This window comes from Oreochromis niloticus, linkage group LG1 (assembly GCF_001858045.2).
Source record: "Oreochromis niloticus isolate F11D_XX linkage group LG1, O_niloticus_UMD_NMBU, whole genome shotgun sequence".
In the NCBI taxonomy this organism is placed as follows: domain Eukaryota; kingdom Metazoa; phylum Chordata; class Actinopteri; order Cichliformes; family Cichlidae; genus Oreochromis; species Oreochromis niloticus.
Genome location: NC_031965.2, coordinates 24,217,230 through 24,240,939, shown reverse-complemented (window position 1 = coordinate 24,240,939; position 23,710 = coordinate 24,217,230). Strand labels below are relative to the sequence as shown.

The 23,710-nt window shown below is 40.1% G+C and overlaps 2 protein-coding genes across 5 annotated transcripts; both read left to right on the top strand.

Annotated features, from left to right (window-relative positions):
- Positions 1-1,943: 1,943 nt before the first annotated feature.
- Positions 1,944-5,855, top strand: prrg4 (proline rich Gla (G-carboxyglutamic acid) 4 (transmembrane)). Its single transcript, XM_013269763.3, has 6 exons — positions 1,944-2,522; positions 2,637-2,800; positions 2,894-2,921; positions 3,761-3,902; positions 4,365-4,535; positions 4,653-5,855. Exons 1-6 carry the CDS (start codon positions 2,417-2,419, stop codon positions 4,678-4,680), a joined length of 639 nt encoding a protein of 212 aa, XP_013125217.1. The 5' UTR covers positions 1,944-2,416; the 3' UTR covers positions 4,681-5,855.
- A 265-nt stretch (positions 5,856-6,120) lies between these two features.
- Positions 6,121-21,807, top strand: qser1 (glutamine and serine rich 1). 4 transcript variants are annotated; one of them, XM_019359252.1, is made up of 13 exons: positions 6,121-6,207; positions 10,103-10,212; positions 10,349-10,486; positions 11,816-15,112; positions 15,449-15,771; positions 15,987-16,103; positions 16,186-16,319; positions 16,406-16,590; positions 16,699-16,836; positions 16,951-17,048; positions 19,987-20,133; positions 20,313-20,408; positions 20,585-21,807. In XM_019359252.1, the coding sequence occupies exons 3-13, from the start codon at positions 10,390-10,392 to the stop codon at positions 20,723-20,725; spliced, it is 4,773 nt and encodes a 1,590-aa protein (XP_019214797.1). In that variant the 5' UTR covers positions 6,121-6,207; positions 10,103-10,212; positions 10,349-10,389; the 3' UTR covers positions 20,726-21,807. The 4 variants fall into 4 exon arrangements, with proteins under 4 accessions (XP_019214797.1, XP_005467214.1, XP_005467212.1 ...); XM_005467157.4 differs by lacking the exon at positions 6,121-6,207 and adding an exon at positions 6,727-6,774; XM_005467153.4 differs by lacking the exon at positions 6,121-6,207 and adding an exon at positions 7,211-7,888.
- Positions 21,808-23,710: the final 1,903 nt, after the last annotated feature.

Sequence of the window (23,710 nt, the reverse complement as noted above, 5' to 3'; positions counted from 1 at the left end):
TATTCTAACATTGTTCTTTTTATTCCATCACGTGTATATTATTGCTATTGGAAATCAGTTTCAAATAATTAAAAAAAACACATAAGTTTTAAAAAAAATGCACTGTTTAGAATATACACGGTGGTTTCCTTTCCCCTTACAAAATCCAGTTGTTTAGTTTGTCTGGTTTCAGAAGCTCATGGGCTGCTTGCCGCAATTTTTAAGCAATGTTAGAAGTTCCACCACAGAAAACAAGCTTGTGATGTTTTGGAAAGGCCCTAACCCCATGTGACCCACTGAACTACTAACTGTAAAAGAAAAGAAAAAAAGTCAAGTTCAAGTTCAGTCTCTACCAGTGGGGGGTATAACGTGTATTACAGTAACACATCACATTACATTTCCCAGCATCGCAGTAATGCAAAGCATTACTTTACTAAATTTAGTAATTACATTACAGTTACAATTATGTCATTAAAAATGGTTCTTCAGTTATCTGTGTGCCAGGTGAATAGAAAGAAAAAAAAAACATTAAAAAAATCAAATGAACATCTTTTTTTCTTCCTGAGTATCTGTGCTACAATCAGCGGATTTCAGTTCCTAAAGCTGAGTGCCAATGCCAGCCCAGCAGCCAGACCCTGATTTTCAACATGTAACAAAAGCAGTGATGAGTTTTGAAGTCCTTTAGGGCTTGTTTTCGACTTTGCTCTCTGACATAACACATTAGCTAAAGTCTGGAATATCTAATTTCCTTCATACCTTTTCTTTGTATTGACATTCCTCTGGGGAATTCCAAGACTCTGACAGTGTCCAGAGATGTAGCCTAGTACAGCACAGAGGATCTCACTGCTGTTCAATTAGCACCATCCAGTAGGCTGCAAGATAATGTTCTGTTGTATCCTATCTCTGCTTTACATAAACACAGAGTAAGAGGCCCAGAGGCTCTGAGACAGATATTTACATGGAGAGTGTGAAGCATAAACACTATTATAGGATGTGCTTTGCCAGCCAAAAACAAAATGAAGCAAAACAAAATTTCTTCTTTAAACGTGTCCTCCCATTACTTTGTTGCTGCTTCATGTATTCCTGTTTGTTTTGTTTCTAAGGTTTCTATAGCAATTATTATTTGCACTCGAAAGGGCAAAAATTTGATGTGACCCGTATGCCTCTTCTTTGTAAAAATGACTCCAGACTCCATTACGCAACACTTCCCACACAAGCCCTGTGTTTAGTGTTGTAGTGTAGTCACCAGTTCCTGAGCTACTGAGAGATCTCTTGAGACAGAGTTTAGTGCTTTTAAAAGAGATCTGATGCACAGATCCAAAAAGATAGCATTGTGTTACAGCAGTAATTTGTGCCTAACCATTAAATGTGAAGATACAGCACTGTAAACATGTGAGAGACTCAAGCAGTTCAGATGTCCGGGCAAAGTTTATACGTTTGTCCCTTTAAAAGGTCACAAAGTAAAATGACCCCCGTAAATCAGAGTTTATGTGAGAGAAGTCCTTAATCCAAGACGTGAGTGTCTGAGATGGAAGTATGACACGTGTGTTTAATAAGTATCTTTATGAGATTGTGCTGCACTAACGCATTTATGTGTGTTTATTGCTCATACGGCACATGTATAGATATATAATAGCAGAACCATGACTGGTCTTTTTAAGGCTGAGGTGCCTTACCACTTGGATGATTTTAATGTAATTGGATACAATCGCATTTTTTTTTCTTTTATTGTAATAAACGATCAAATAATGTTTTTTTAACGCATATCAACAGCAAGTTGATGCTTAGGAGAAGAAAAAAAAGTCCCCAAAACCATTTTTCATTATTCATTGGGTGGAGTAACATGCTATCTGAGTCATATAGAACTTATTCAATACTTTGTTGTGTAAAGTTAACTTTCCTGGCTCCAGCTGCCACCTAGCGTTCACTGTTGTACATATTTGTCATACAGTTCAGGTAAACGTGATCGATTGGTCGAGTCTGCCCAGGTAAACGTGAGAGATAGCTCGCCAGCGCAGGCAGTGCGGGAGTAGCTGACGACACATCTATTTTGAGTAAACAAGTGCTTTTTTTTTAACGGAACTTTCATAATCGGCTTTGAGACGAATTCATCCTTCAAATGATCGTATTTTTACTACAAATAATGATGTCATTTTCTCTTTCGCCGGAGGAACTCAGCCGCTGTTTGTGAATATCACCGAACGTTTCCTGACTTATCTCATCAGCGCCGAGCCTGAAACACCTGACGCTCCTTTGGACTGGTTTCATTTTGTTGACGCTGAGCTCTGTTCGTCTTTATTTAGCATAATGTAGAGGACGGAAATATTGTGATTTGTCGTTAAAGTGCGCACACAGTATTTTCCAGAAGCAGGGTCGCTGTCGATTATCATCTGCCTTCTGTACTCTTAGTTAATGTCGCGCGATTGTCAGTGCGCTCATGGCAATGTTGCTTCATATGTTTGTTCTTTTTCAATTTTTCACCTGTGGAGATCTGGCCTTTGTGGGGCAGTTACCTTCCGAAAATGAAGAATCACAAGACCAAGGTAAGATTTTTATTATACTTTATTTTAAGAATTTAATTCTTAAAAGTTCGTGTTACCCTGTATACATCCCGATATTGTCGCTTTCCTGGAAATAATCTGTTTGGATCCGCCCAGTGTTTGTAGATGAGGGGCACGCAAATTCTTTCCTGGGTCGGCACCTGCTGTTTAACCGGTTTGACTTTGAAATGTTCGTACCTGGAAACTTGGAAAGGGAGTGTATTGAAGAAATCTGTAATTACGAGGAAGCAAGGGAGGTGTTTGAAAACATCCCAGATACAGTTAAGTGATGCTGATGGGTGGGATCATTAATTAACAATTAAGAGGGATTGCCATGTTGACTAATCTTCTTGTTTGTTGGTTTGTTTTTTCAGGATAGATTTTGGAAGGATTACACTGCAGGTAAGAGGGGGAGAAGAAATATCTCAAGTTTATATAAAATGTGTCTGTATGTGTCATCCAGGAAGTTTGTTGATGAAGCTCTGACTTCACTGTAGTTGTTGTTGTTTGTGTAAAACCTGTTTCACCATACACCAATGAGTGCACGGTAAATATGAAAGTGCAGCTTCTATAAGTTAAATCAGTCAAACTGAATTCCAATTCATCAGTTCTCTTTCCATCCAATTAGCGATTTAGACTTTTTTTGTATTCAGTTTACAGATGAGTGACAAATTAGTGCTAGGTGGGTCCTCACATACAAAAGATTCCCTGTTTTAGATCAGGAGGGGATACAGTACAAAAACACCCTCGGGATGTCACACGCGAGTATGATCCTTGTGCTGGTTTGAAGGTGGACTAGTTGGAACAATTGTGTCTGGGAGGGGATCCAGTCTGAGATCTGCTCCAAATCTAACACACAGCTTCATCCACTGTAGCAACCCAGCCAGAAGTACCTATATTAGGTGCTGGGCTAACAATTGATTATTGCTCAAAGAAGTTATGACATTTGAGTTATATATATTTTTTTCTACTCACCAAGTCATTCATTGATCCCATCATGTCATCATAATGGTAGCAAGGAAAAGATCAATCCCGCTCAATAGAAATGCTTCATCACAAGATACCGGTAATCGCTCAAAAGCTTTGTATTGATGTACATTAACTATGCCAGCTACCCTTTATTATTCACCTATCAGATGTATCAGATGTAAATGAAATGATGGTTGTCTTCTCGATAATAACTGGCACTGCCATCATGAAACAAGTTTGACACTTCCTCTGTGGTTTGTGATGATTCATAGAAAAAGGTGGCCGCCCTTCACGTGTTGATGTGGTAGCTCTTTTGGTGGGACTCATTGCTGGTGGAGTGGCCATTGTTATCTTTGGCATCATAGTATGGCTTTTGTGTCAGCGCAGATGGAAGGGTAACTTAAGCCATACAAGGTGAGTGAGAAGAATTCGTGACACTGTCCCAGTATGTCTTTTTCACCTGTTTATGAGAATTATTCTGCCAATTATTTTCTTCTTTAGTCATTGTTTCTAAAAAGTAAAACAATGCATAAATTATGTGTCAATTTCCCAAATCTGATGAAAGCAGAATAAACAGAAATAACTTGTAATATTTTTCATAACCCCCACCAAAAAAATGAAATAACCCATTCAGTTTACCATGATATATGAAAGAGTCTGACGTACTCTGAATGTGTATTTTTCTTTGCACTCATAATTGAGTTTTATATGGCGCTGCTCTTCTGTTACTCCTTTTTGCTACACCAAATGTAACATCTACAAATGTATTTCATTGTGCACAGTTATATAACAAGAACAAAGATGACTTTCACCTTTGATACTTGCACTTTGAGCTTGAAGTACGTCACAAGTGAATGACCACTATGCTTGTCACAGTTCCATTAGGGTGCGCCAGAGGAGGAGTAATGCTTCTCTAATAGTGCGAAGGCTAGAGGAGGTCTCCCTGCACCCTGTGCCTCCCTCCGACGACCCACCCGGGCTTCCTTCCTATGAACAAGCAATCGCGACAAATGGGCCGCATGATGCCCCTCCTCCTCCTTATCCTGGGTACGTGTATGTTTGTGCTTTTATTTGTTACAGTCCATGATGCAATTTTATGCGTTGATTTTTTTTGTTTGTTTTTTAAATTTTTTAAAGTTATCTTGGTTTTTTTTTTTCTTTTAGCTCACGAACTGGGAGTACTCGGCACTAGGCTTTCAGTACGACATGCGTGCACATCTGTGAGAGGACAATTAACAGCTAACACCTAAACTGTGCAATTATGTTGTATCACTTTGTCAACTATCACAAAATACTAACTTTCCCTGATTAGCCTCCCCTTTTCCTCTTTTATATTTATTTTTTTTTCCTGGTCTGATTGGGGTCGTCTTTTCTTTAGCAGCATAATCTTAAATATTTTTCTTGTTCCACCTTCTTGATATCCTAGTGCCAAACATTTGATTCTTCTTTGTAATGTAACTGCAATCTCATGATGAATAAGCTTTCTAAAATATTTTATGCACTTTGCTGCTTTTTTATCAAGATGAAAATGAAGGAAGAGCTGCTTTGTACACAGCATGCATAGTGACACTGAGAGCAAGATCAGGAAGATGTTTTATTATACAGTATCAACTGTAATAAAACAGACTGACTGATTTGTGTAGTCATGCAGCTTCATACTGCTGTTGCTCCTTCAGAAGGAAAACCTGCAATACTGCTTTTATTTGTCTGATGGTAATGCTGACGTAACTGGAAAATACTTTTACAAATACTACCTGTGTATTTAATGCACTGGTCTTCCAGCATACCTGTAATATTCACTGCATATTTTCATTGTTTTTGTAAACATAGGCAGATCTTTTTGCTGTTTTACAATATGTCAAAAAACATCTGCATGTTTGAACTAATGACTGTTCTCTCCAATGTGAATTCATTGTTTATTTTTTTTTTCCATCTACATTGTGATAATATTTTTTAATGCAATACAGATATGTGGAAGCACAGGCTTCACAAAATATTTCTATTTATCTAGAACATTTAATTAATTTGAGTGAAATGACGTCAGCTACTTGACTGCAGTTTTGATAAGGATCATTGTAGGAGTATTTGTGTCCCTGTAAATTATTGCAAGGTCTGAGGGGTTTCACAGAGACACCTTTTCCTCTGAATGGAAATCAGCATCCTTTTTTCCAGGTCTCCCTTTAAAAAAAAAAGAAAAGAAAACAAAAAAATTTAATCTCAAGGGGCTTCCTGGTTCAAAGGTTAAAAAAAGGTTTTATAAACATATTTTGAGAATTTATTGATATAGCTATGTTAAAGCTGATCTGATGTAGAAGTATTTGAAATTGAAGTCTTTTATATTCCTTTTAATTAAAATTGCTATTTTAATTAACTTGGTCTTGTCTTTTGGTGTGTGTCTGTGTGTGTCTGTGTATGACTTTGTGACATGAAAACAGCAGGTGCAGGAGCCCATGGCTGTTATACCAAGTTGCCTTGCGGTAGATGTTAGGAGCTATTTTATGTTTTGCTGTTTCAGTGGATATATTTAGGGTGTTAATCAGTATTATGAAAGACGATGGATACATCAGTATCATTTTATTTTATTATCTATAGCTCAATATGGCTTTCTTTCCTTTATCAGCACACTGTTTATGCTGTTCCCTCCCAGGAGAAAAGTCTCTCTGAATCTACACAGATCTGACTCGGGACATACAGGATTCATTCCTGTCACTAACATAGAGTCGGTGTTACTTTTAAAAAAAACATTTTATTCAAAACTCCCCACCTTGGACATTTGTTGTGGCATGGCTTCAAAACTTTAGTATTCAGAATAGCACAGGATACTAGCATAAATCTTTGGTTATGTCTTATTTAACTTAATTCTTTCACATTAAATGACTTACCAGTGTAATTTAGACAGCCATCCAAGGCAAATAATGAAAGATTTACAGCATTTTTAGATTTTGGAGCGCCTTACATGCGTTCTGTTTCAAATACATGAGCTGATTGTTCAGTCAAAGAGGTTAATCCAGCTTTTTCACTCACTCACACACACCAAACAAACATGCAGGCATGAACAGCTGCAGCTTGACCCACAGCTCCTGAGCAATGAGGTGATATCAGACGTATCTGTTATCGCTTGTGTTATATGTTGGTGTTGTGACTGCAACATCGTAATAATGTTCATCCAGGATCAACATTGCAACTGACCAGTTATGTGTTTTGATGTTACAGCTTAGGAAGGTGAAGGAAAAGGGGGAGGGAAGGGGTGCCTTTGTTTATATAAAACTTTTTTCTGGAACAAATGGTAAGCATTTCAAGTATTTTCTTTGTTAATTTATGCAATATAACAAATGAATTATCAACCTAGCTTGACAGTATAAAAAGAGTTAAATAAATTTAAATTAAAACTAAGCCGCCTACTAATGCATGACAAAAAATTCAGGTGAAAATTACATTTCTGTTATATATTTTTACATTATTTTTTAAATTATTTTATTTTATTTATAGTACCACCCATCTATTGACCAGACTATTTTGTGTATGTTTATACTTGTGAAGAACAAAATCAGATAAGAATAAAGACCACATCATGTAAATGATTGGGAAGCTAGATTTAACTCTGATAATGGTCATGGATATTTTGCGGTTAGGGTAAATGAGGAAATGAATACAAGTTCAGCTAGCATCCTCTGAAGTAAAAAAAAAAAAAAAAGCATAGCATTTTGTACATGCTGCTGTTGTTAAACAGAAGGTCAAAGCTCAGGTAGCCTATGCTTGAACACTTGTTTTAGTTCAGGGAGAACAGAGTTCACAACTCGCTGTGGCAGACCGGTAGGATCACTCTTCATTCAAAGGCAGCGCCGCTGCACTGGTACCAGCTTTAGGGTTCGCCTGGTGGTCACGTGACTTTTTTCGCGTGGTGAAGGGAACCGTCGGTACAACATCTCGCTTCGATACATCTGCTCATAAAGTCGATACCGTGCCTTGTCGGAGAAGTTTGCTTCTAGCGTGACACTGCAACTCATTTCTAATGTGAGAAGTTTCAGTTAGCCTGCTAGCTGCAGCCAAGCGTCAGTGCCTTAGAGAAGTCTCGTGGCAGACTAACTTTACGTGACGGGAGATGAACAAAAAAATAACGAAATCACCCGGTGATACTTTTTTCCACATGATAGCAGCTTGACGCTGTGTTTTTTTCTGCGGACTGTAAATTGCATTGACGGGACTTGCCTCGGTCGGTGGGTCCCGGGCTGCTGCGATGTGTGCCCGCTGCTCCACGAAGCTCTGCTGGGGAAGTGAATCTTTCACCGGATGATGGACAGGAACTACCCGAGCTCCAGCTTTGCGGACACGCTGGCTCCACCAGCACAGACCGTAGCTTCGTGGGCCTATGACCGCGGCTCAGCTACTATCAAGCCAAGGTAAAAGATGAAGGAGAGGGCGGGTCACCTTCCGAAGGAAATTTCGGTGATGGAGGGCCTAGCTTTGCTTTTGGAGAAAAGTGCACAGGTCCTTGCGGTTGTCGGGAACACTGGGAGAAATGGTTAAATGTCACAGACGCTGACTTGTCAGTGGTTTCTTAGCCGTATGTTACTTTTCCCCCACCTTGCTAATTTTCGCTAGCATATCGTGCTTTCAGCATGAGCACACACAGAGTCAGTGTGCACAAACTACTCAAGATAATTGCTTTGTATCTCTATAATAAGTTGGCCATCTGGGTATCCTAAAGTAGCATTTTATCGTTGTGTTTTCTTCAACCACAGGTGCTCGTCAAAGGTAAAACGAGATAGTAACTAGCAACCGAAGCTAGTTACTATATAACAGTTACAACACTTCAAATTAGTAATTTTGTTTGCTGTGGCGACATGTCTAAATTTCTGTAAATCTGTGCTTTTGCTCTAGTAATGAAAGCTTGAGATCCTTCGTTATATATAGTCCGTGTAACCACAGAACTTGCAAAAGCTGTTGAGGTCTTAGTTCGTGACTTATGACTGATGTGTTATAGTGTGTTCTAATTTGCTATAAAAAGGGGCCATCCTTCATGGCAACATTGTTTTATCTGGTACAAATAAGCCACATTGTTCTACAAGCGGGACAAAAGTAACAGTCTTTGTAGAACAGATTAAAAAAAAAAAAGAGTATAAGTTAGACTGTAAAAACAAACCAACAAAAAAAAACTCTGTCATGTCCTGAAAGGCAAAAAAATGTAATAATTATGAAAAGTGGCTATGATAAATAATGAAGTCAACTATTGTGGCTGATCTCTGTTTCAGCAAATCTAAGATTACACCAGTTTGTCTTATTTTATGACCTAAATAACAAAAGATAATGGTTGCTGATTAGCAGTGATGTTTCCATTCTGAAATCCAACTTATCAGAGTAACATGGTATTTAGCATGTTGTGTGTTGCACTTGTTGTTATCGATTCTAAAGTGTAAAAACGAAGCTAGCAAAGATGAGTTGGGAAAGAATCTGGTGCGTGCAACTGTTGAAAGGAACAGAGGGAGAGACCCTCCTTCTTAGTTTGCTTCATCCACCAGTATTTACCTTTAAGGCAGCAGTTTAGCTCAAGCCAAACTGCATCTGATTAGCTGCAGAGCAAAAATGTCATATGTCAGATTTTAAATAAACATCCCCTCAAAAAGATGGATAAAAGTGACTTGACCAGTCTATTTATTGATTACTTTTCACACCATTTTTACATCCAAATTTTCACACCATCCAAATGTTTACAAGATATAAATGCCTTACTCACTTAGCCAAAATGGTTGCTAAAGAATGAAGTGCCTCATGTTATACTGCAAAATGTCAAATGACATTCTTAGGCAAACAAATTTTGACAAATTGGTGTCCTGTATTGTTATATAATTGTTGTTAGCATTTGCGGTGGCCTCTTGGACTAGTGTTTTTCAGTAACAGACAAATAGCCACAAGAACCCTTGAAACAATAATACAGTCATCCAAGGAATCTTTTGGACGGTTTTACCACACTGGTGATTGGTATTGTTTACTTTACATGACACATACATAACTTGGGTTGCTATGTTTTGTTATAACTATAATACAGAGAGCTGCAGTTTTCTTCCTCAACAAAAAAAGTGTGAGAATTTGTCGACAATAAACTAACAAAACTGAATACTTGATCTTGCTTGCTGTACATGAAGAGTAATTCACAGTTACTTTAGAAATATTCGTACATCTTCACTTTTTTGCATAGTTAAGATGGTGTAGAGCTGTGTATAAATCAGACTACGAGTATAAAAGTGTCAGCGTTTCCTTGAGCACTGCAGTCCCAGTCATTTCCAAAAGGAACATATATATATCAGGATATTTTTGACCGTTGTCTCTCATGCCAGCCTGATTAGCCAGTCGACTAAACCTTGATCAGTGAGATAAATTTAGCAGTTTTACTGCAGCCATCTTGGCAGCACTCCATCAGTCACAGCATGTCATAACTTTGTCAGTGTTTAATGTTAATTTGTGAATAAGAGTGGCAAATTATAAGTGTTTCAAGAAAACCCCCCATAAATGCTTATTTTAATCCACTGTATATACTGACACTTGACTTGGTTGTGCACTGCTGTTTGTAGAGATGATAGTTCTAATGAATCCCCTACATTTGTTTGTATATGCAGCCCCAGTTACGGTGCAACATACCTTGATGCCGAGCTCCTCCAGCGGCAAAGCTACACTACGACGCACCAGCTTCCCACGTACACTACATCACATATTCCTGTTGCAACAGGTGAGTTATGGCATTATAATCAAATATTGTTTTAAAGTGACCAGTTTTACCAGGTAATATGTATTCATGCAGATATTTTTGGTTTAAGCGCATATGCATTCTGTGATCATCTTTCTCTTCCTCTTTTGAATGTCAGGAGAACTAGAGTCAAACAGTAGTACTCCCGAGACCTCAATCATGAGCTTCCTTTCAGCCATGGAGTCAAGAAGCCTTCAGGCTGGTCCTGTTAGTGCCTCATTGCTTTCTCCTTATAGACCCCCATCATGGCCTGCTGGTGAGAACATCAGTCTTTCAATCTTAGAGTTATTATCTTTGAAGAAGAATTCATTAAGTATAGAGAGAGTGTAACACACCATACTCTGAAAACCATGCTCACGAGATGGGGAAAAATTTAGACCCTAAAGTGTGCAACCAAATGTTGGAACACTGAAAAAACTACTCTTACTAGCTAAAAATATTTGGTTTCACTATGTGTAGGGATTGTTTTAGCAACCTTAGCTGTTAGAAACTGAACGTTGTCTATATTTGCAAGCTGCTGTAATCTGATAAGGCACATGCAAGTGCAGTAACATTACTCTTCGCTTTTAACTTTTCCATGACAAAATGCATGCTTCATAAATAGCCATGCAGAGTGTCAGGATCTTTCCATTTCCCATTATTCTTGCTCATAGTGTTCCAAGTCTTATTGACAGTATCCATTTTTGTCTTATAAAAAGCTCAGTTTCAAAGTTCTGTAGTTCTTCAGCTTATAAAAACTCAGTTTTGCGTTCTTTGCCCTGTTGGTAGTGCATGCTACACAGCAGCTTTTAGGTATTTTTCAGTTCAGTGCTAGCAGGTGGAACTCACAAGGAGGCCCTTCTGTGCAATGCAAAGTCAATAGAAAGCCACAATTGCACTTTTTTTCCCTCCAATTTGGGTGGGACCTAAATGCACTGTGTGAGCATGTCTCCATCAATTTGTCTGTATTTCACAAATAAGTTAGAAGCTTAGGACACTATTCGACTTCGCACCACCATCTGTTCTGCTGGCTACATTGTTACATGTATACAAGTGCTACAGATAGGGTACTGTAGTGCACTCTGATCTGCTCTGGTAGACAAATTAATATATGTGATAGACACAATTTATAGATTACCTTTAGCATCTTTTTTTCTGAATCAAGAAAAACTTGCATTGATACAAAATATTTGTCAAGCTCTGTTTCTCAATTCATCTCACTAATAGAGCAAACAATGTGTGTATGTATGTCTGTTCTTCACTTTTCTCAAACACTGAGTGTATTGCTGAGGACCTGTGTAAGCGTTTGATGTTTATGGAAGAGGGGTGATAACATTTTAATGCCTTCTTCCTGTTGCAATTCAACCAGTGGCCACCACTATATTACTGTTCTAGCACCCTGCCAGGTCTTTGTTAATATATGCTAACAGAGACCTTGCACTGTGTACCTATGGTCCAAAGGCTGAGTATGATTAAAATGAAATATGTTGGGGGATGTTGGCATTTGAGATTTTGTGTTACTTTTTGCACATGAATTTTGTTTATTATGAAAACATTGCTTGTGTAAGATGCTTCTAACTATGTTGTGTGTGTGGTTTCCATGCAGGCGCCAACTCCTCGACCACAGAGCTATATTTGACTGGTGCCCTGCCTTCTACAGCTACTTTCCCCTCTACACCTGCGCTTTCATCCTGTCAGCACACAGGTGCCTATCCTACCAGGAGTTATGCCACCAACCCTTCCCTGACTCTCCAGGATCCTGCCTTTAGCACTTCTACCAATGGCCTGTTTTCTCACCATGATCCCCTCCTGCATCTTAAGTCTAACCAGACTGTTCTTCCCACTGCCTTGGCCTTCAATCATCTTTCTGCCTCTGCTCTGGGCTCAGCTCTCCCTGTACAGTCCTCCACTTACCGCTCAGCCCAAGAGTCTGCACCCCACCTCCTGCAGCCCCAGTTCAGCCTCCTACCTTCTACCCTATCTGCCACTCATGGTGCGCCTCAGCCATTTGGGGCTACAGTTTTCTCAGGCTCTATTGAAAGAGCCCTTCAGCGTGAATGTAGTGTGATCAAACACCACCAGAGGCCTTCTAGTATTCATATAGCCTCAGAGCAGTTACCTAGTTCGGAGCAGTCCTTACAGGGATATTTCGGTTCAGGCAGCGAAGCAGATGTATCCTACCAGCAGGAACCATCCCATCAGCCCTCCGTGTCCTGCAACCCCTCCACAGGAGCAGATTCCTCTCAAGGAGTCAGTGGTTCCCTACAGCCCAAAACAGATTGTACAACACAAGTATATTCATCCACTTCACTGCAGAAGACGAATGAATGTTCTGCCAAACTAGCTCCACAGCCTGCAGGAAATGAAGAGATGCACTCTCAGAACCTGTCAGCGGGGTCTCCTGAGCGTTATTCCTCCCCTGGACTGAAGCAAAACTCTGTGATTATTAACCAAGAGGCAGTCCAGCTGTCTAGCCTAATTTCCAACAGTTTATCTCAAACTTATATGACACCTCATACACAGTCACAAGCCTCCAATTCCACTTCAGACAAACTCTCCTCCCTTTACGAGACTCTCCCTTCACTCTCCAGCCAGTCTGACAATGTGGCATCTATTAGTCAGTCTCTTGTTTACTCATCTACTCCTGGGCTGAACCAAGAGCATGGCATCCAGTATGGAGCCCAAGTACAGAGCTTGTGTCAAGGAAATCTGTCTGAGAGCTATCCCACATCCCACTCTCAGGGTGCCTCAAATGTGACGTATACTTCTCAATCACAGGTGCAAAATTCAGTGACCCAGTCTCAAAGCTTTATCACAGGAGAATCCCTTAACTCTTCTTTCCCACCCACATGTGTACAGAGCCTGCCCACATCATCTACAGTGGACTACACCCTCATGCAGGCCTCAGTGGGAGGCAAAACACATGAAACTCTGTCCCAGCAGCAGCACTCACAACCCAACACATATGTTTTGTCTGCACCTTTGCCTACCTACTCTTCAGCAGCGCAGGCCTTACAAAATAACATATCTACAATACAGGACATAAAGCCAGCATATGGCAAACAAAAACTTGAAGAGGTGCCTCTCCAAGGCCTCGAGGCTCTGCGGCAGGTCTCCGTGGAGGCCTCCATAACATGTAACAGTATAGTGTCACATAACAATGTCATCTACGTTGTTTCAAAAATGGATGATCACCCCAAAGCACAGAGTGTTATTCGAAGCAGTTCACGTTCTGATGACCAGATTATGGGACTACGTCATGTAAAGGATGAAAGAATGGGTTCTCTAAGCCAACACCACATTCATTTAACTAGTGCCAGTGGTCATGAAACTTCTAACACAAAAACTACAGACTCCACCATTGAATCCTCACATATCCCCCTGTGCTCAGAACCGCTCAAGCAGCATCCTCTCCAACTTGAATCTGCTGAGGCACAGCAACAGAATCAACAGAACCATAGCCAGACTCAGGCTATAGCAGCCCACACCCAGTTTATTGCTATTCCCAGTGCTCAGGTTCATCCTGAGACCAATCAAGTAATTTTGCTCCAGCAGCCACTTTTGAATAATAGTCAGAACACATCAAAGGTGATACCAGTGCAAACTATTCAATCGGGACAAGGCCTTGGCCCTGTTCATGTCCAGTATCTTCAGATGGACCGAGACCTGCTGGGTCCAAGTGTTACAGAAACCCAGAGTCAGCAGGGCACAGTAGTATCTGAACCAAGCTCAGAATGTCCTACTTCTAAACATCACTACAGCCAGTTGACAAGTCAGCAGTCAAGTGATGCCAAAAACCACTTTGCTGTCAACTCTATTTGTTTCTCTGACTCCATTCTTCTTCCAGATGACAGGAATATTTTGTCAAATGTTGATGACATCCTCGCTGCTACAGTAGCTGCCTGTGGCGTGTCACCACAAGACTTTGTCAAAGCTACATCCTCTGCTGAGGCTGATATGGCAGTGATGGCAAGCCCTATTGATTCCAAAGGTCACTTCCAGACTGTTGATTTAAGACACATGTCACCTAGTTTCTCTTCAGCACAACAGCCAATTATCACTAACACTATCTCCCAAACCATCACCATGACATTAAACGGACCACAGATGACAACAGACTGTCAGGGTGGATCTGGTACCCACAACAACAATAATGAGCTTCACGCGAATGGAGACATAAGGTGCTCTGACAACAACTATCACTCAGCTGGGCAGGTATATGACTCCTCAGGTCCCCAGAATAGAATTCAGGGGAATGCAAAGTGTATTAAAACTGATGATGGACTCATGGAAAGTCCAAATGGTGAGGACTTCACCAAAAAGAAGGCTCGCTCTAAGTCACTGACTAAAACAGGCAGTCACGAAGAGGATGGTGGACTGGCAAGACCAGCCAAACGTAGTGGGCAGACCAAGCGGCAAAACTCGAGGGGTAGTGATGTGAGCTCACCATCTGCGTCACACAGTTTATATGATGGTTGTCCACAGCAGGAGAGAATCAGGCAAAAGATTCGTGAAGTGGAAGAGAAACAACCAGAAGTCAAAACTGGCTTTATTGGCTCCTTCCTAGACTTTATCAAATCAGGGCCCAAACAGCAATATTCTCCAAGTCCAACACGAACAATTAATCGCCCTAGAAAGGCTTGTACCTCATCCAAACAGTGTACTATGCCAGCTTTGCCTCCTAAACTGCCAACTTTGCCCACGCCCTTAATTCCCCAGGACAGTCCAGTAGTAAACTCTCAGCAGAAACGTCTTGATGAAGATCTGCAGAAGAACTTGGAGACCCTGCCATCATTCAGCTCTGATGAAGAAGAGAACACTGGAAAGAACCAGGCTCTGAGGAACAGCATCAGCTCAGCTCTCTCAGCTCTGGATGAATCTTCAGATCGGAAAACTAGGACAGGTAATCACACTCTGTAGCATATGGTACATGCTCAGTAAATATGTATCGACACAAGAACCGTGCCCAAAAATGCCAAGGTATTGATGCTAATGAAGTGATAGTAAAGAAAAAACAACCAAAATAAACTGGTGTTTAAAACCAGCAAATATGTTAGTTGGATCCCGTTTGTATTTTTTCCTGTATATTGTTGTAGAAACCTGTAAAACATCAACACTCTGTAACAGTGTGTATCTCATGCTTGAGACAGAAATATTGTTTGCCTAAATACAAGATAGTGAACTTTATTAATTTTCCTTTTTCTGTCTCTAAAATGGCCGTGAATTTGTGCTTCTTCAGATAATCCGTTTCAAGGTTCGATGATGAAGCCAGAAGAGGTTCCCAGCATGCCCCACGCTGTCACAGATAGTGCGCCTCCCGTGACATCCTGTGTGCTGCAGGTACCCGCTCCTGCACAGACAACAAACGCAGCCTCGGGAAAGACTGTTTTTGCAGCAACAGAGGAGTCCAAAGAGACACCACCTGGCCAGCTGGCTATGCCTTTAAAGAGTGTGGCCATGGCAGGACTCACTGATGAGGAGCTGTCGGACAGCGGAGGAGAAGGAATGTATCGTGAGAGAGACGAGTTTGTTGTCAGGAATGAGGATATTGAAAACCTAAAGGTACGGGAAGTGAAATGAATGCTTGTTAACACTTGATATGGGCAAAATTGAAAGTGCTAGTGTTATAATATAACACTGGCATTTCAAAACTAAACCTTGATGCAATGCAGTGCAACCTAATTTAATTCCTCTTCAATTGTTACTGATAGACTGGGAAAAAAACTGCTTCCACATACTGAAGCCTATTCTGCATTGTGCTGTGTTTCTCTGTGCAGGTGACAATGAAAGCAGGCAGTGAGCCTCCAGCCATCTGGAAGGTACAGAAGGCTCTGCTGCAGAAATTTGTGCCTGAGCTGAGGGATGGAAAGAGAGTTTTCTCAGCTACAAACAGTGTAAGTGAAAGTAGACTATACATATATACTTTGATTATACAAATTAGTTTTGTCAACTAACAATTTCTTCTTGTCTATTTAGTATCTTGGGTACTTTGGTGATGCCAAGACCATGTACCAGAGGGTGTATGTGAAATTTTTGGATACAGTTAACAAAAGGGAATATGTACGCGTTTGTAGTCAGAAGCCACGCTGCAAACCCATGAACTCACTAAGGTAAGTGTAGACTACTGGCTCCTATAATTCATAATAGATTTTTCTGAGTAGTCACAGCTTCTTTTTTTTTTTTTTTTGTCACACAGGGGTCTTCAGGTGAAAACTTTGCTGGGCTTGACAGCCACTCCTACAGTTTTCCAGAACCAAAAGCCCAGACCCAAACAACTTAAGCCAAGAGCAGAGCCTCCACCAAAAAAGAGGAGGAAATGGAAGGAGGAGTTTTCACCTACTGCCTCTGGATCATCTGCAGAAGAAGGAGGTGAAGAGGATGGTAAAGAACATGTTTAACTTTTTAATGTTTAGTTTGTTGTCATGATCTCGTCACACTCTCACTGCCCTTCGATGCCTCCTGTGTGTTTTATCTCTCTCCCATACATAGAGTTAAACCCTCCGCTACCGTTTGCTTCCCGATTACTCAACACACGAACCATGAAAGAGACATTCAAGAGCTTCGTGGAACTTCTCATCAGTATTGCCTTAGATGAAGATGTAATGACAGCACTTGAAAGGGCAAATGGTGAGCAAGATACCCTTTGGACATAGAGGAATTGTTCTTAGTTCGATTGCCTTAACAGTTTAGGATCCCTCATATCATTTTTTGCTGACTTGTCTTTTGTCTCATCTGTTTTAGATGAATTGCTGCTGCCACATATGAAAAGAGTGGATGGAATGATCACTGACAACAGGAAACGTTTACTTCACAAACTACACATAGAGCAGGTGTTGAAGGTGAGTGTGGAAATGAAGCTGCACATAAATGTAGATTTGTGTTGTCTTGATGGATGCGCAAGGTAAGGAAATCCCCCCCCAAAATATCCAGAAGAACAGAATACATTTTTTTTAGGGTCGATTTGTGTTCTAGTCCCATGGAAGGTAAAAGTGGTGGACGTGTACCGTACTATGCAAAGGTCGCGAGCCACCCCTCATTTCATTACAGTCCAGCCCTGGTGCCTAACCATTTTTAAAGGAATGTTTCTTTTGTTTGTTTAAGACATGTAACACTGCCCTATGAGTCATTCAAGGATATACCTAACTCAAGGGAAGAACCGGTGTTGTATCTGCACATTACAGACAACTTAGCAAAGAACCAGTTTTAATTTGTGTCTTCAGGCACCTTGGTACTGGCTGACTATCCTAAAAAAGATACATTTATCCAAATTCGTTAGTTGAATCTATGAGAAATGCCACAGATTGTGCAGTTTGACAAGCCTAGAAGGTGATTCCCGAAGAGCTACTGGCTGAAAAATTGGCATATCTTAGAATACGGTATAATCGACGTTAAAAAAATTAGAGGAAAGTGGACCAGTGAAACTCATGTCCTTAAGAAAAGGAAAAACAAATCCAGCAAAGTCCTGACACAAAAGAGATACATCTGACTCATCAAAACAACAGATTAACAGTGTCTGTAGTAGCAGGGCTGGACTGGGACAAAAAATCGGCCCGGGCATTTTGACTAGAGACTGGCCCACCAGGTATAGGAAAAACCATAAAGCCTTTGAATGAGAACAAACGCTGTTGTGACAGTGATGTACGCTGTCTTGTTGGTATATGTATGATTTCTATACGTTGTACATCAGATAAAAACTTTGGTTGTAAGATTCAGATAATTATTTAATAAAAGCTAGACATTTTAAATGAGAATAAGAAAGAAAAGTATTTCTTTGTACCCCCCTTTCCCTGTTAATGCCCTATCTGCCCCCCTGGCAACACTTTGCTAGACCCGCCCCTGCCCAGTTACCAGTTGTTAGCTACGTAAAAAAAGGATCCTGGTGTTATTTGTCTCAGAAACAGTTCATAACTTCCCTTCAACTCATTCATGTCACCTAAAAGGTAAACCTGTTTCTCCATCACCTGTTCAGCTCTGATGATTCAGTAAGGGCATCTCCTGGTTTCATCTTCATGTTTCCCTCTCACCGCATATCCAAACCGATATTGTGACCAGCAGCTTTTACAGCTGTGGCTCCAGCAAACATCAGCTGATACTAGGAATTAATATTAAATAAATTCTAACAAGAGCTGATTAAAATTAAACGTGCTGCTGTTGTTTAGCGCGACATCCGCTGGTTTCCTGTTTCTGGCGCAAAGTGGGCGATAAACAAACAAGAGAGACGGGACTTGCGTCAGAAATACCGATCAGCTGATCATTGATCAGTTTCATGATTGAATGAGAGAAGAAGAGGCAGCCGACAGCGTAAAGACGCAGAATAACTCCAGCTTTGTGTCTTTTTCCATTCTAGCTGAAGTACGGGACAAACTGCGTTCCTTCTCAGCTCAATATGAAACGCGTAATATTTTACTCGATTTTATTCATAAGGTTAGTAAAGTTCACTATCAGTAACATCATAGCACCCACCCAGCTGTATAGAAACTCCGTCATGCTAGCTAGTACGCAGTACGAGTTATTGTAACTGACTGTAAAAAGTCAGCACAACGAAAATAAACTCCACGTAAACTTGGTTTATATCTGACCAGATAGACTGCAGGTCATAACTTCTTACCTGAAGTTCAGTTCACCTGACACTCGGGCCGGCGACCGCCTCGAGTCTCTCCTCCTCCTGCCTCCCCTTTCCCTCATCCACCTGCTGGCCTCTGTGGAAGCTCCGCTATTGCCACCACCAAACAACTGAGCTATTTTTATACATCTGCCAGCATCTGGCCAATCCACCACCTTTCATTGTTTACACCGTTACAAAAAAACAAAAAAAACCCCATCGGCCCATTAAAAATGAAAAATCACCATCAGCCCACTGGGCAAATGCCCGGTATGCCCAATGGCCAGTCCAGCTATGTGTAGTAGGGGTGTCAAATATAAGGTCTGGGAGCCAAATTTGGACCTGCAAAGATCCAAATTCAGCCAGCTGTTTGACTTTGGAAAATGTGAATGAGGGCATAATTTTTTGTCATTTTACAGCTTTTCTTACCCATAAAGCTCTCCTTCATGGCCATTCACAGTACACCAAAGTAATTCAATTTTAGAATTGTGTCATTTCGCACATTACTTCTTACAATCTCAGCTGAGTCATGCTGTCAGATTTCTTTCATTTACTACAGTAGCATTTCTTTACCATGTAGGGAAAACGGAGACATCATGTTGAAATTGAACTTTTTTGTGTTATATTAAGACATCTCATTGATTTAAATGCATATTTATGTGTTTCACATTGACAGAAATTGGAATTTCACCAGTCTGCCCCACATAAGATCTAAAGTGGGCTGTTTGTGGCTTGCAATGTAAAATGAGTTTGACCTCCCAGGTCAACAGCCAGTCTATAAAACATGGTGGAGGCACTGTCGTGATTTGGTACAGCATTTCAGCAAGTGATTGTGGTGATCTTTTAATAGTTTTTGGAATTATGAACACAGAAAAGTAGCATTAGTTTTTGATCCACCATATAATTGTATGTGTAACATCTTCATGTTTTCAGTATGACAATGATCCCAGTCAATCATCAGTTGGCAGCCAGTCAGCATGTTGACTCATTAGTTTCACTGTCGGAAACCCTCCTCTGACTTCACTTCTGGTTTCACATGAGTAAGATAGTAATGGCAAAATGCAAATTTTTTACTTCAAAAGTTGCATTCTAGATCTACTTTCATTGCAAAAGGAAAATAAGCATTAAAGGATCTTTACTGCACTGTGTGAACCTAAGTAACTTGTGTTCTTTAGACGGCACTAGACAGCTTCCCAGAGATCTCAGTGGTGACTGAACTGAAGAAGGATGGGGAAACGCCAGCCTTCAAGGTACGTCTCAGTGGACGAGCCTACAACAAGAAGACTATGAAACCCCAGAAGAGCCCTAACACTATGCCTCAGGTAATTGTACTTCTAATGTCTGTCCATAAGAGGGCGCAGGTTCTCCGTTTGTTAATATTCATGTCTTTAGTATTGCTGAGCACTGAAGCGACTACCTCCTCTCATGCTGTTTGACTAATATAAGAAAATGAAATATACTGATTATTCAAATATTTTTTTAATTGTTTTCCCTTTTTTAGGAGTATACAGTAGACCAGCAGAAAACTCAGTGGTTTTCTCTATACCACTCTTTGCAGCATTACAAGTACCACACATACCTCATGTGTAAGGATGAGGTAAGACAATGTGTCTAGTTTCTGCTGAATGTATTAAGCTGTTTTTGTTTAGTTTTAAATTTTATTTTGAGTTCTGTATATATTATTTTGCAGATTTAACATCACTTGCATACTTCCTCATGGAATTTATTTGAATTAATTGTATTTTATGCTCTGTTTGTGGTGTTGTCCTTCAGATTGCATCTCTGCGGGTGCAGGCAGGGGACCTGGGGCAGGAGGAGACTGTACAGAAGTGTCTGCAAAACGGGGCTTGGGTAGAGGGGCTCTTTGATCGCTTCGGAGAGCTAATCAATCAAGTGCAGCAGGCCTGCCGATGAAAGCCTTTAACATGCTTGGTTTAAAAAAAAAAAAAAAGTCCAACTTTTGAAAACCAGAAAATGCCTCCAGCTCAAAATGTGGCCGAGAAGGATGGAGTGAGTCTCTTCGTCAAGCACATGGGTGTTTCGGATAAACTGACTTGCCTGTTAAAGACTGTTGAGAGACTGTGGAGTAAAAGTGGCAGGAGTGCAACAGTGAGACATACACTGTTTATCACTGCATCCCAGCAGAAACCTGGAACTTCATCAACAGAGGACAAGAACTTTGTTCTTGGGAGTATTTTGGAAGGCTCCCACGTAGTACTTCTCCTAGTCTTTGTAGGTTTTTATAGTTAAAAGCCCACTTTTATGGGCTTTTTCAATTGGGCTTTTTAATTTGTTTTTCTTTTTTAAGTTAAATGCCAGATCATGACCAGAGAGTATGCACAATATAGAAGGCAATCAGCACAGGAAGTAGAACACAGCAAATACACAAGCAGAGCAAGCCTTTGTCAATCTTTTAAGTAAGCTCACATGCAAAGTTGATCTGTTGTTTTGTTTAAAAAAAGAACTATACATTATATATAACTATAGTTATATACTGTTTGCAAAACATCACATTTGTAATACGGTGCCAGCTTATATATATGTATAATGTACATTTTGTAAAAAAAAAAAAAAAAAAAAAAAAGCAGGACGTTGGAACAGCAGCAAATCTCTCTTTAGCAGCTACATAGTGCATCTATACTATAGTTTAACATTTGTGTTTCAAGCCAACCATTTGCTTATAAGAAACATCTTTGATTGGAATCAATGCAGTTCCAGTACTGCTTTTTATTAATCTTTTTATTAATCTCAGACATTATTACCTTGGCTTATCTATGGGTAAATGAATGCAAATGAATTGCTTTACAGACATAGCCTACATTTTATGATAAAAGTATATATTTTCACAGAAGAAAATGGTTATTTCTAAGACACGTTTTGATTATCTTTTCACAGTTTTCCAGAATTTACTCTTTCTAAGTCATTTATTTTATTCTGTCATAAATAATCTTGTTCTTAAAGATGCAGTTTGTAAATAAAACACTGCATGTATTAGGTATGTGTTTTTCTAGGATATGTTTTTTGCTTAGCACTCCATGAGATTTTTTCTGGAATCCCTTTTTTCGGAGCAATTATTTCTAAAAAAAAAACGAACAAAAAAAAAATGCATTCTGCTATTCAGAGCCATAAAAGGATAGAAAAATTGACCTATCATAAAGCGTGAACAAACCAAACTATTAAACCAGGGTGTGCGTATATAAATACTGCCTTTATTATGGAATCTGGATTTTCTTGGGTGAATACCTTCTGAGACTGATTACAATCTGAATCAATGTATTCTCATAAAATCCCTACAGACACGTCACATAATGCCACCATTGCATTTGGTCATAATTTGGGAAGTTTGCAGCAGTACTGACTAGTCATGTGACACCTTTTATCTGTTTTTGCACAATCACCAAACCACATGGGGACTTTTCTGCAGTGTTGCAGTAATATTATAGAATAACCAAATAAGATTTTTTTTTTTCTTGTTTGACTAACGTTTGATCAAAGTCGATATAAGGAGATTGTTTCATTATCAACTGTAACCGTTTTAGAACACAGATGTACTGTTTTCAGTGTTATTTGTAACATTGCTACAACAGGGTCCAAGTGCTACATTTAACATATTTGAAAAGTTAATCAAGCGCAAGAGCCCAGCAGAAAACGTTACAACAGTCTTGCTGCAACCACAAATAGTCTGTATGGATTTTTCAGCGTAACCAGTCACAGTTTGCTTCTCAGCTTCCAGAGAGGGTCTGTTTATGTTAAATTTCTCCTGCTTGTTGGAAGTGTGCTGTTAATATTGGCTCACATCTTCCATGAGGACACAACGAAGTGAGAAACTTGCCATGTTGCTCGCCCACAGCGCGCCCATGACCTGAACTTTTCACATATTAATGGGTGGCTGACTTTGTGTCGTCTGAAAGAGTCTCTGGGCTGTTGAATAAAATATAACTGTCCAGCCAGACCAGTCACAATGCAAAAAAATTACTGGCAATCCCCAAAAAACAAAAGTGTCTCTGTACTTCACTGACAGCACTGTGAGGAAAGCCACTGTCCTCTGTCCTTTGGAGTTGGAGAGGCTCGGGGGTGGAGGACAACCAGTCAGGCAAGCGTTTGGGATTCCATTACGGGCACAACGGGTAGGGAGAGATACTGAGCGTCTGCTCTCCAGATGAAAAGCATATGAATTTTAATGCACTGCATTGTTCCATATGTGGGAGACAGACTGGAGGCACCCCCGAGGCACCATGAGAATGTGAGAAGGGCACAGAAACGAGATGGCTGTGTGCTGCGTAAGGCTGCATGCCACTGACAGTCTTGAGGTTAGAAATAAATGTCCCTTAGTGAAACCTGATGGACTGAGTGTCGACGATGATCTAGTTTAAAATCAGACCTGTTGTGTGCACACGTGCAGGGTGAAAAGTAGTTATCTGTGCCAAGTAGAGTTACCAATTTGTATTTGCTGCAGCTGGAGTCTTCTACTGACAAAGTCAAGATCTGTATTTGGGCGTTTGTTGGCAATTAGCAAAAAACCAACTAAGTTTTTATTTACGGTCAGTTTTGAAATATTTGTTCTTTACTTAAGGTTTTCCACTTTTGTTGCTGTAGTTTATGCTGGGTTTTACTCAACTGCAGCACTTCAAAAGTTGTCTAACACATACCATTGTGAGACGTTTGCATACATACACAGGCATTAATACTATGGTAATTTGAGGCTTTTAATCATTTTTTGAACTGTTCTTTTTCTAGAGTGGAATGATTGTACAGTCTACATTTTTAACGAGTTTGAATTAATTTTGGGTTTTCTCTAATCAACACAGGGTCATAAGTTTACATACAGGCTCAAATAAATACATACAAGCCCAATGATATTTAGTTAAATACCACTTAGAAAGTTGCACCTCGCCTAGA